This window comes from Anas platyrhynchos, chromosome 19 (genome assembly GCF_047663525.1).
Source record: "Anas platyrhynchos isolate ZD024472 breed Pekin duck chromosome 19, IASCAAS_PekinDuck_T2T, whole genome shotgun sequence".
Taxonomy (NCBI): Eukaryota; Metazoa; Chordata; class Aves; order Anseriformes; family Anatidae; genus Anas; species Anas platyrhynchos.
The window spans coordinates 3,409,531-3,422,176 of record NC_092605.1 but is presented as its reverse complement, the minus strand read 5'-3'; the positions used below and the strand labels follow the sequence as shown (position 1 = coordinate 3,422,176).

At 39.3% G+C, this 12,646-nt stretch overlaps 1 protein-coding gene and 1 long non-coding RNA gene across 4 annotated transcripts in view; one reads left to right on the top strand and one right to left on the bottom strand.

The window, feature by feature from the left end:
- Positions 1–12,646, bottom strand: part of PRKCA (protein kinase C alpha) — a 169,336-nt gene that overhangs the window by 35,056 nt on the left and 121,634 nt on the right. For all 3 annotated transcript variants that reach the window (XM_021269952.4, XM_027471337.3, XM_027471338.3), the window contains exon 8: positions 12,126–12,222. In XM_021269952.4, the coding sequence (XP_021125627.1) occupies positions 12,126–12,222 (97 nt within the window). The remainder of the gene's footprint in view (positions 1–12,125; positions 12,223–12,646) is intronic.
- Positions 377–8,318, top strand: LOC139999101 (uncharacterized). The gene is made up of 3 exons (XR_011804177.1): positions 377–972; positions 1,132–1,236; positions 8,180–8,318. It is a non-coding gene; the product is annotated as an uncharacterized lncRNA (long non-coding RNA).

The following is a 12,646-nucleotide window of genomic DNA, read 5'->3' as shown; positions in this document are numbered from 1 at the left end:
TAGCAGCCCAGCAGCTCTAACCAGCGAGGGGATGGCATCAGTTATCTCCCGATCCAGCCTGAGCTCTTGATCTTGCTGTCAGGTCAGGAAGGACACAGGGAACTTCCCTCACCATTTTTCCTGTCTGCCTATGAAACGTGTGCTCAGCAACCTAGGGAGATGGTTTTGCACTGCACTGCCTGAGGAACAGCACAGTAGACACAGTGTCTGGCTCTCGCGCTTCTTTCTGTGGCTTAACAAATGCTTCTGAAGAGTGAGGCAACCCAGTGCTGGCTTCTCCCATCCTACTGGGCATTCTCGCCGATTCATCTTTGTTCCTGAGCTAAACAAACTAAATTACAGAAATGTATCGTGCTAGTGGATGCATACACCCGTACTTATGTGCCTAGCAAGGACACCACAGCAGTACCAGGTGCTAAGAAATAAAAATGCTATATATAAAAAATTAAGTAAAATGAATTTTTACTTCTATAGCTTAAACATTGAATTAAAAAAAGCTTTAAAAATTCTTATAATTCCCATTGCTAGTAAAAAGGCACATGCAAATAGGATGTTTCATAAAAATATCAATGGGAGGGGGGGTATAATAAGACTCAGGGTTTAATATGGACTGCTTTGTGTCCTTTGTTTACTTTTCTCCCCGTTTCCTCCCTACCTCTCTTAAGCTTGTGTCATATTTACCCTTTAGGTTACTAAGAGAAAATTTACTTAAAGGATTTGCCTGAAATTTTTTGGTGCCATATGTGAAAAGGATTCAGAATGCCTTTTTGCTGAACGCCTGACCAAGAGCACAGGAAACCCACTCCTGAAGCCCACCCACATGCTGCAATGCTCCGGAATGATGATATCAGAGTGTAAACCAATGACCTGGGTTACAAATAACAGAAGAGAGAGCACCGTGTCCCACAAAGGCTGCTGCGTGATCACTAAAATCGTGTTATTTTGCCTAATTCTCCATAGGCACTGCTCATGGTAAGCAGTGCCTCTTCTAACACCCTGCAGGTTCACAAGCCTGCACTGAGATGGTTTTACTCCGTGACTCAGAGGTTGCCAGCCCTGTGCGTGTCCCCCAGCACAAAAATCACGGCAGGAGGCAGGCAGAGGGCTGGGAATCACGGATATCACCCACAGGCAGAGGTGACCTGAGCAGTACCAAGGAGGGCAGAGGCAGAACTCATGCCTACAGCTGCAAGCTCCTAAATATTTTGACTGGGGAAAAATGATCATCAGTGCCAGGTAAAGAGACTTGTACAAAGGGCTGTATGAAAAACTTACAGTGAATTTTATCAAAACAGCTGTTTCATGTAACAGGTTTGGATCTTTACAAATACATATAGGTGCAACAATTTGCACCGTATCATGTCCTTCAGGACTTTTGCTACAGCCAGCTTGTTGCTCTGGCTGCTATTCCGTGTTCTTTACTGACCCCTTGTGGTTCCTAACTCAGAGCAGAAATTATTTTCTCGAGATCAACATTATGATCAAGGGAAGTTTACTCAGGGTATAAGCTATAAGAGAATCCTAAAGGACAATACTACAGCTTAATATACCATACAGCATCTCGGCAGTGCTGCTACTTTGGGGGGTTTATAACCACATGCCCTATTTAAATTATTTTCTTTTACTTTTTCAGTATTGCTGTGAACAAGTTAAAAATGTATAAAATACTCAAGTAAGTGACTTCTAATCAGATTTATCAGGGACAAGATAAAGGTAACCACATCCCTAGAAAATGTAGACAACAGACTCAAAAAACTATGGAAAGCAGTCATTTGGAAAGGGATGCGTTTATCCTAAGAAGAGGATGCATTTATCCTACGAACACCAGTTTCAGAGGGTATCTGAAACTGTACAAGAAACTTGTACAAGGAACTTCTGGCTGTGAGCAGGCAAATCTAGAGAGGGAAGAGTTTCCAGCTACCCACTTGGCACCGTCAATGTGTTGAATCTGTTTAATAATCCTGTGGCCACCTGAGTCTACTTTGTTTTCTGCCTTTATTGCCAAAAACACCATCCCCTGCAACAGAACAGCATCTAACTAGATGGAATGTAATTAAAGAGGCTGCCTAGGAATAATATTCAAGAATTTTCGCTGAAATATCCTGTGATAGTGGCAATAAAAACACAAACAGTGAATATAATTATATTGCTGGCTTTCCAGTCAATACTGGAATAACAAATCCCTAAGTATCAAAAAAAAAAAAAAAAAAAGAGTTGCTCTTATATATGCTCCTTCATTTTTAAATTATGCAAATTACTGCTAATTTTCAATAATAAAAAAATAGGGTGTTGAATTTGCTTTAAGCATAAAACTCATTTCAATATGGACAAAAACTAAAGTTCCGTTCTAAAGCAATCTTCAAAGACTTCAGTTCTACCTGATCTGAGTGCAAATCCCTGCAGAAAATCCTTAGGGACGAAAAGCTGCAGATAAGCAGTGATTTTAAGACCTGGGGATCCTGTAACCAGGTCGCACTATTGAATTAATTAACACACACACACAAAATCAAGGTGGTTTCTGCATAATGTTGTGAAAATAAATTAATCTAAATACACACTTTGCTGGGTGAACAAAAGCAGCATAAATGCACGATCCTTCCCAGTATTTGATAAACAATTTATAAATAACTAAGCTGTTTGACCTTGTTCACAGCATTCTCAAATTTTCTACGATCTTTTAAAATCATTTTTGTACATTATATTTATTTCTAGCTCAGAAGTGTTATATTATCCTCCGGAACACAGCCTTCCTTCTTCATCTGCTCCTGCTGTTTCCTTTCAATTCCAGTCTTGTAAACTTGGGAACATAACCTCCGCAGCAGTCCCACATAAACTGATTATTGACAGAATTATTACCAAAGATATGCTAATGGCAGTGGCGATTAGCTTGCAGAATGCAGCATGCAGAGATGCTTCTGAGCTTAGGCTGGTAATGCTGTCACTGGCAGCAGCAAGCTGAATGGGGATTTGGAACAATCCGGAGAGGAAAGACAGACAACAAACAAGAAAGCATTTTTCTTTTTCATGAAGAAATGGAATTCCTCAGTCTTGTATCACAAGACTGCCAACTTTCTTTGCTGGGATTCACTAATTCACAAGGAATAAGTATGAATTCTGCCTATGAAGCAGCAGTGTATGAAACTGTTCAGCTCCTTTTTTTAGGTACACTCCTATGATGAAACCAAAAATGGACCAAGAACTTTTGTCAGTTTAGATCAGTGCACTTCAGGGCCCGGATTTTACCCTGGAGTGACACCATAGCATTAGACATTACTGTTTTTATCCCAGCTGCATTTTCTCAGGGTAGCTTTGGCTCTGTCAGTGCAGCTTAAATGGGCTTTGCAATACCCCGCTGCTGAGATTTTTCCATCTACTACTTTTTCTGTCATGCTTTCATGTTGATGGGTTCTACCCTCAATTATTACAGCTAAACACTCCACTATATACTGCATAAAAGTATTGATAGTTATTTAAATGCTACGTATAAATTGTTCAAACAAAATTGTTTAAAAATATATTTCAACAGAGAAGCTTGAAGCTTCCCTGCATCAATGAAACCAACAAGTGATTTTATTTTCAAATAAGAGGAGGGGGAAAGGACTGAGGAAGGGTAACTCACCTTCTGAAAATCTTTTGTGAGATAAAGATACCAGAGAAAGGATGAAGGTTAAGAGAACAGAAGTTACTGATTGTGTGACAAATATGATGATTACTGCATTAGGAAATATTTGGCAATGACAAAATCTCTCTCTTTTTTTCTGGTTCAGTATTAAAATAATTGTTAAAATCATACTTTACTAATACAAACAAGTTTAAAAAACAAGATTTTTAAATTAAGTCTTTTAAATGTCAGCAAATTGTAACTAAACCCATATATGAGACTGAAAGTGTGATTTGTGTCAGTAACTTTTGCCCTAATAAAGCAAGAAAACCTGCTGGAGAGACACTACATGGAAATGACAAGTGCAGACGTGTATATTGTTAATGCTTATATGCATTGTTTATGGCAGTATTTCAGTGAGATGGAAGTGAAAGAAGTGAAATGGGAAGTATCGGGTGGATTACTATTCACAGCATCTGTGCATATGGGTAATATCACTTACAATATAGTATACCCCAACTTACATACAGTATATAGCACATTATATCATGATACACACATGCTATATACCATGTAAATTTATTTACTTAATCGTCCAGTGAATGTGAGAATTATTTGATCTGTGGAAGTTATTTAAAGTTCCACAAGTGTATTTCAAATTAAAGATGCACCATTTTCCACAAGAAGGTGCCATTCATTTAACCAAGTCCTTCAAAATGAAAGGCACGCTGCAACTGCTGAGGTTTGCTGACCCATTATTGTAAGTCAGCTTCTCATTTGGAGAAACTTCGTGGCAAATTACGGAAGATGCATACTTCATTGTTTAAAACTATTATTATTCTTTATAAAAGCTTAAATCAGAGATTTAAAGAAGTGCATCCTTAAAACACTGTAAGAATGAAATTGAATTTAATAAGCTTCAGATGCTCATAGAGAAGGCTGTGTGAAGAAAAAGGTGCAGAACTTTGAGGAGGAAACTACCTTGAAGAAGCAGGTATTGACATGACAGTCCTGGGAGAGGCAGGCAAGGAGAAAAACTGCTGCATTAGTAAAGGGCTTGCGAAGCCAAGCGACATCAGTAGCACAAAGCAACAAATAAGGACACAGCAGCAAGAATACAGGGATGAGCGCACCTGCTGTGTGCAGAAACCTCATGAAAAAGAAACCATGGCATTAATCACCCTAGCAATCAGGAGCACAGTGCAGCAGAGCACAATGAAATACAGGTCTTTCTGTCAGCTGCTATTCAATGTTAACTACAATCTTGTGCATCCATGTGTTTCCTAACGCCCTTAAACCACCGAAATGCATAAAGCTGAATGCACAGATGTGTGAAGTCTGGTCTGCAATCAACAAACACACACTGAAGACAGGGGTTAGCACAGAAGTGCTTTTTGAGTTTTTGCCTTGTTTTGAAATATGATCGTTTAAACTGTCTTTATATATGGGATAAAGAAATCCCTGTTACCAATGTAATTTTCTACATTCTTCATCTTCGTAACAACACATACAGTGAGAAAAACCTCCCAGAGAACTCACCACCTCATAGGAACAGGGGCTGAAGATGTATGTCCTCTGGTTAAGAAGGTTCAAATTCTCTACTTTCAAATATGGTGAGTGGATGGGAAACCTCCGGTAACTGCATATGGGAATTCCCCATGCCAAATGATAGTATGGAACAGATGGAGTCATCTAACAGCATTTCTATACTGCAGCAGCAATCTATTCTCTAATGATTAAATATGCACAATTTAAAAATAGGAACGAGTGCCACAGCCAAAAAAAGCAACTCCTCTTTTTATATACATAAAGAGTGTGGATTGATGTGCCAGTGATATTTTGGCTGGTCATGATTCAGTATACTTAGTATACTGTTTCCTGGAAAGTAAATTTAATCTTTTCTTTTACAGTTTGAAGCATCAGCAATGTTATTTCTCTTTTCCCTGTCACCTTTGCTGAACTGCCTGAAGTTACGGTTATTGCCTCAAAATGGGAACATATACAAGTTAGATATGGATATGGCAGAGATCATATCTTTTATTTATTTCAAAAAAAACAAAGAGTAAAGTGACTGCAGCATAACAGCTCTGGGGCAAAAGCACAAGCATCCTTCAAAGGCTTAGAAGAAACGTCTCCTTTGCAGCCCTTTACAGAACTATACACAGAGACCAGAAGACAGAAGAATTTAACTCACAAGTTAGCAAAATCTGAAGCTCCCCTATGGCTACATATTTTTTTTTTTTTTGAATGAAAATATCAAATTTAATTAGGAAGCTCCTTGGGATCTGAGGAAGCTGCTGAAGCAGTCCCCGGAGCCTCCTGCCGAGGCGCTGGCCACACGGCTGCAGCACTCGTCCACAGCCCACACCGCCCCGGCATGTCCCAGCTGCTGATGAAAGGAAACAAAGAAGATGTCCTTTTGACCTAAAACTGTTATGAACGTCAGAAAAAATGCCAGATTAATGCAGAAAGCACTGGCCCTCTCCTTTCTAATAACGCAGCCAGAAGCTGCTTGGAAAAAATGAAACGAAAGGGAGTGGTAGAGATCTAAGAAAGGCAGCATTGCAGTGAAACAAACCAAAATGATTTACCCACGTTCAGAAAGGGAATGATAAATAAATGAGTTTCTTTAGCACTGACTATAACAACACTGAAACTCATCAGAGAGCTTTGAACATGACTGGAAACCTGCAGACGTTTCCAAATAGCATTTAACCCCAGCTGTGCTGCACAGAGAGAGGCCTGACTCCGTAAATGAGCGCTCGCTCTGTGTACAGCACATCCACACACCGATCAAGATCGGCTACTTAATCAGGAATTCAAGCCTGCATTTACACTTGCTCGAGGATTAACACACAAGTTTGGTCAAACAGAGTGCTGCCCTGCGTACTGCGGGAGGTTAGTGGCACATCACAGGCAGAAATGTCTCAGCTCCTGCGTCACTGGAGAGGGGCTAGGTATTTATAACCAAGCCTGATGGCCAAGCACCACACTGTCCCTGTTCTCGTAATTAAAATGGTGAGACATTTAAAAAGACATTTTCTTTAGCATGGTAATAATGGTTATGTTTAGAAGCACTGAGATGTCACCAAAATGCCACTGACTGTAGGCTTCCAGTTTTCAGATACAATATCTACCCTCATCTGAACTCTCTTTCCTCTCTCCTTATGTTGTTCTGCTTAGTCTGCAAAATAAAAATATGGTTGTAGCCTGTATACAGCATTCCTCATCGATTCTGGCAGAACAAAGCAGCTAAAAAGCAACTCATGATGAGCCCTGAGAAGAGCTGGGACAGCGTGGGGAGCCCAGCCCCATGAGTAGGGAACTGCACAGCCAGGCCAGCTCACCCCCCTGGCAGCAAAAAGCCTGTCAGAAACTGGCCAAGAACCAAAGGAGCTGCTCCTGGATCAAAGCGTGAAGCCAGCATGAGCCCTTTCCCTGGGTACTCTGCCTGACCTTTCTACCACACCGATTTACAGGCCTGGCCCCCAGCATCAGCTGGTGGGTGAAAATGGTTCCTGCTTTTCCTCACACTGACCAGAAATTACTTTGCAGAAAAAGTACTTATCAGGATAGCTTTGTCTGATTACTACGGGGTGATGTCACTGTCATTCACTGTATTAAACGGACTGGTACAAAACCAGCGGTCACAAAAAGCACGGGCGGCAACAGCAGTGAACAGCTCCTCGTTTCCAGAGCCAAGTCCCAAGCATATCCGAAGTCCACGCATGAGAGGTGCCAGGCGCTGTGGGGAGCCTCAGTGGAGCAGCCACCCACTGCAGGTTGTCCCAGTGTGGGACTCGGAGAGGACACAGGGAAGACCCCAAGGAAGCGCCTCCCACGGTCCACAGGAGCTGCTCTGCATGGATGCACCAGCGGGGTCCCTGCTCCGAGCTTTCTCTTGGGAATCAAGGGAATGTCATGCTCTGCTGAAAACCCTCACACAGCTCCGCTAATGGGAACAGCTAGAACAAAATAAAATGTCCAGCATCTTAATGATACGCAGGAGGAGGACTGCTATGCATCCTCCCTTAGGATGCCTTAAAATGAAGGCTCTGTGAGCAGCAACCCGCTCCCTTCTAACAAATTGCTTGGGTCACTTTAATTACCAAACTCGGGTGGCTCACATCACTTAATGTACCATATACTTGGTAAATATATCCACACATAAGGGTTATAGCTACCCTGTTCTCTTTAATTAAAAAATGAACATTGCTATGAACCACAGCAGCTGTTTTATTTTTAATAACATTTTCCATGATGGCGATGTGTAAAGAAGGGGACAGACAGAATAATTAACCAGGCTATTATTAAGCCAGGATGATTCTATTCTTCTTCTAAGGTGATATTTAAGTATCAAGAAGTGCTTTATTAAGCAGCAAATTACAGGAAACAGGGCTTCAGAAATCAGAAATAACTTCCTACGGGAGAAGTTCAGAATTTACACATTTCATTTCCTCAAATGAAAAAAGGAGCAATGTCAGAAATAGCAAAAATATTTTACTGCTCAAATTGTAATGAGGTATTAAAACTACAGTAAGGCTGCATTATTTCAATATTCTGCTTTTTTTATTCTAGGACGAGCAAAATGCTGGATGAGGAAAATAAGGATACGATAAATAGTGCTACTGGAGAGCAAAGCCCTGGCAGTTTGGGTTCACGCAGCCACCTGGGACTGGTGCAAGTTGCCTTGGAAACCTCAGCCCGAACAATTACGGAGCAGCCACAATTATTCTGAATATGCCTGTTGAGAATCCAGTTTCGTTTTGAGATGGCCACCAATAATGCCATTCCGGGGAGAAAACTCACAAGCGAAGGTTAAAACCAAATGAAAAACAGTGACAGATTTTATCCTGCCTCCACTTCCTACAGGAGAGTATTTTTATCTCGAAATATTAATAATGATGTATCATCTGTAAATCACCGAAGACAGATTTGATCATACTGCTGAGTGAACACATAGTTGATCCATAACTTTTCGAGATAGGTGAGATCCAGAAATATGTAGATTTAATAAAACTGGATGTATAGAAAATAGTGCACCTATGCAGAGCACACCTCAATTTCCATCTACTGCACAACCTCATCTTAATACATAGACAGTATATAAAAAGAAAATCCTCATAGCAGTAACTAAAAATACTTAGTGAGGTCACTGCATGACTCCATTAATGAAACCTTCGTTGTCCTCAACCCCTCCTTCCCAAACTTGGCCCATTTGCTGGGCAGAATCTCAAACTACTGGGCACAGGTTGGGTGCTTGTTTTTCAGCTGTTTTAGATCTCGCAGAATGAGTCACAAACAGACTTTTTAAAGTAACAAAATACATTTTACTGTTCATATTATAAATGCATGTGAATAGAACTTTTTATTATTATTATTATTACTATTATTTGAGTATTATTATCAATCCTGCATTGCTGTTTTATGGTAGACTCACATTGATAAATGACTTCTGTGTCAGGAGATCCGGTAAGAAAAGCAGCATACTGATGAGATTTGGGTGACTTCAGTAAGAAGTCTGGGTTGTTAAAATGGAGCCAGAAGGGTGTGATAGGAGTGTGTAAACAGCTGAAATCAATCTGAGCCTGAGGCCACATTTTAAGGATCTTTGTGGAACTAAAGACATGGACAGACTTTAAAAAAATTGTCATTGATTTAAATGGGACGTAGCTCCTAAGAGCTTGTGGAGGTTCTACTAAGCATATTGCTAAAATTCGGTCTTAAGGGCAAAGTCAGTTTTAAGATTGTTTTAAGATTTAAAATAATAATTTTGAAAATAATATGAAAATATTTTATCTTCCTTAATACAAGCTAATGAAATTCTCATCCTGAAGTTTCTGTATTCCTGTTCTTCTTTATTTCTTAGGTTCGTTTGCACTCTTCACTCTGAAGACTACCATTATTCATTTTAAATATTTTGTATTATTAATCCAATACTACTGTAGAAATTGTTGTAATTTTGTTCTCAAAATTAAATGAATGTTGCTTGGCTATCAATCACACTGTCTTACACTGAAAAGCAGAACCAAGAACCACAATTTGAGATTTGGATTAGCAAGAACTCTTAAATTACTCTTTTCTATAAACTGATAAACAAGAAGATAGCTTGGTATGACCTCTCCTGGTCTATCCATATTTTTAACCTTCCTGCCAACACCCCCACCTGGTAACATGGCTGTCAAGAGACTTCCTGTAAGGGTTCAAAGCTGATTTCAGAACAGTGGAAATATTTATTTAGAAGATGCTGTTGACTCACAAATAACACTTCTCAGCGCTCTCTACTTGTTCCTTAGCATAGGGTACCTAAAATAAAATGACTTTGTAAGCCAAGATCTAAATGATAAGAAACATAACGTAAAAGATGATCAGAGCCAGCACCATTTATGTACCACATCAGAATAGCTAATAAGTTAAATACCACCATTCAGACATCTGTGCTGTTACTTTTTTTATGTCATGACAGTAATTTCCCCTTGAAACCAGCTAAGAACATTACTGGGAAGGTGCTGCTTTCCTCTGTTCCTTCTCACAACGGTAGGCTTCAAGTGGTTGAACCAAAATCCTTTTACTGTGTGATATGTGTTATACTAGCCTTGGTCCAGTTATAGTCACACATTTTGTCTGGCTACAAATATTCACATATAGCAGCGCTAGGTTTCATAATGTTCCTTATGCAAATCAGTACCAATATTGCAGAGACACTGTGTTCACTGAAAACCTATTCCCTTTCCCTGAGCAATTTGGACCACTAAAACGGTGTCAACCTTGCTAACTTCAGAACAGAGAGAGCCTCCAGTGCATGGTGTGGAAGCTGAACTAACTAGACTTTGAGACAGACTAATTATTTCTGAGACACAGCTGACCCTATGTGAAGCTGCGGTTTCTCAGACCTTGTCCAGGAGCTTTACACAATGCAGCCTCCCAGGATTTCTACACCACTTCATCGCAGGACATAGATAACAAACCCTGACTATTCATTCTGCATTTACAGTAGGCTCTAGAAAGAAAAAAAAAAAACAACTAAGAGATTATAAATTCAATATGCAAACATACCACATGTAATTACTGACATTTTAAAACAGACATTTTTGGTGACTTGTATTTTTGCTGTCTCTGTCCTGAGGAAAAAAAAAAAAAGGCAATTTCCATAGCTTCACCACTAAAATACACGTCCACCCAATTCCAGACTCCGTATATTGCACAGAGACATGTAAGGGGTGAAAAGAATTACTTTTGAAGTTATTCTTTCTAGGGAGGATAAAAGGTAAATATGATCTTGAATAGAAAATGACCTAGTGCAGTGAAATAAAATCACACTGGTCAGATCACAATTGTAAAGAAAGGAAAATGAAATGGAGATTAAAGTACTTCTCAAATGTAAAACAAAAATCATAGTTCATGCTGCAGACAAAAGTATGGTAGCTGATCCAAATGTGTTCAGAAGAAATTGAAGCACCTTTTCTTTTTCTTTCTTGAAAGTTGAACATATGCCGTTTTTCCTCACTTTCTTGGGTTAACCCATCTTTTATAATAACAATGTAGAATTCTGCCTGATGGTGAACATAAAAAATTGCCATTTCAGGTTGAAAGAAACAGCCTTAAGTGTTTGTTAAGCACAACAGGTACATAAATTAGTTTTTGGATAAACTGCTAGACTAACGTAAATGTTCAACTAGAAAAAAGAAATCGGTATTTACTGGAATATTTGAATTCATTATTGCATATGGAAGGAATACTAGATCAGCTGAGTCCAGTACAACCATTGACAAAACACCTCCGTCCCCAAACCATTCTTGTTGCTGGGTTTAATGGACAGCAAGTATTTTGCCGTAGGATCACTGCAGTTGTCAGAAGAGGCTGGCTATGTCTGTTCGTTAAGAAACGACTCCTTTGGAAGGCACGGTGAGACCATGCCTGTGACTACCAACCACTCCAACGTGCACTGCAGAGGGCAGGAGGACTCTGCCGAAAATACTGTTTTTCTTCAGTGGTTCTTTTCTGTACATAACCAGCAATACCACTCCTCCTGAAGCTTCCATACCCACATGAGAGAGATCAGAACTTCAGGTGCCAGCCTTCTACAGAGATTTTAAGGCTCCAGTTAATCAGCAGTTGTAACTGTTTTCTCTTTAAAAAAAATGTTCACTGTGAAACATTTTAGGTAATAAAATGCTGCTGTTTCTGAGACCTTTGTTTTACAAATTATTAAGGATACTGGCAATAATCACTTTTGCAGATTTTGGAGTAAGCATTAGAAGATAACTGAAACCATTACACATTCCTGACATAAAATATTTTACAATACCAATTTATATTGAGAAGCAGAACTGTCAGACAAATAATGCTAGTGCTGAATTATCCCCTTGGCCCAATCTCCAAGAAACCCAAAGGTAAATACTGCTGACATAAGCAACAGAACTAATAACACTATATAACTTTGAACATTTTGTTTTGTTTTGTTTTGGTAATAAGGTGGCAACTGTATGCAAAATACAGCTGCATATTTATGCTTAATCCTCACCTCAAACTTCTGTCGAAGCTCTGCATTTCCATCTTCATCAGCATCTGGAATCGGAACATTATAATATTCACCTTCTTCTTGATTCAGCAGCTTGTACCTGTAAAACATTTGAGAAAAGCAAATGTTGTTACATTTTTATTTATTCCTTTTAGATTTAAAATCTGATTTAGTTGTTTGTACCGATGTCACTTGCATGTGAAGAACTGCTTGCCAAATTCTAAAGCAAACAGAGAAACAGAGTATATTTCACCTAAACTTATATCTTTAATCACAAACTATCTGTCAAGGCAGTGTAATGTACAAGGATTTCATTCCAATCATCCTGTAATATAGTGGAGAAATCAACCTTGAAGAACCTTTTCTCCAGCACTTCTAAGGCCCTTAACAATTCTCCTCAATGAGACGTACTTTTTGAGAAGGTTTTATAAGTTCTATGCATGGTTTGGTAGGTAATAAGATGACATTTTATAAAATAAGTTTCCATGTACTTTGAACTTGTGGAGCTATATCTAACTGATATG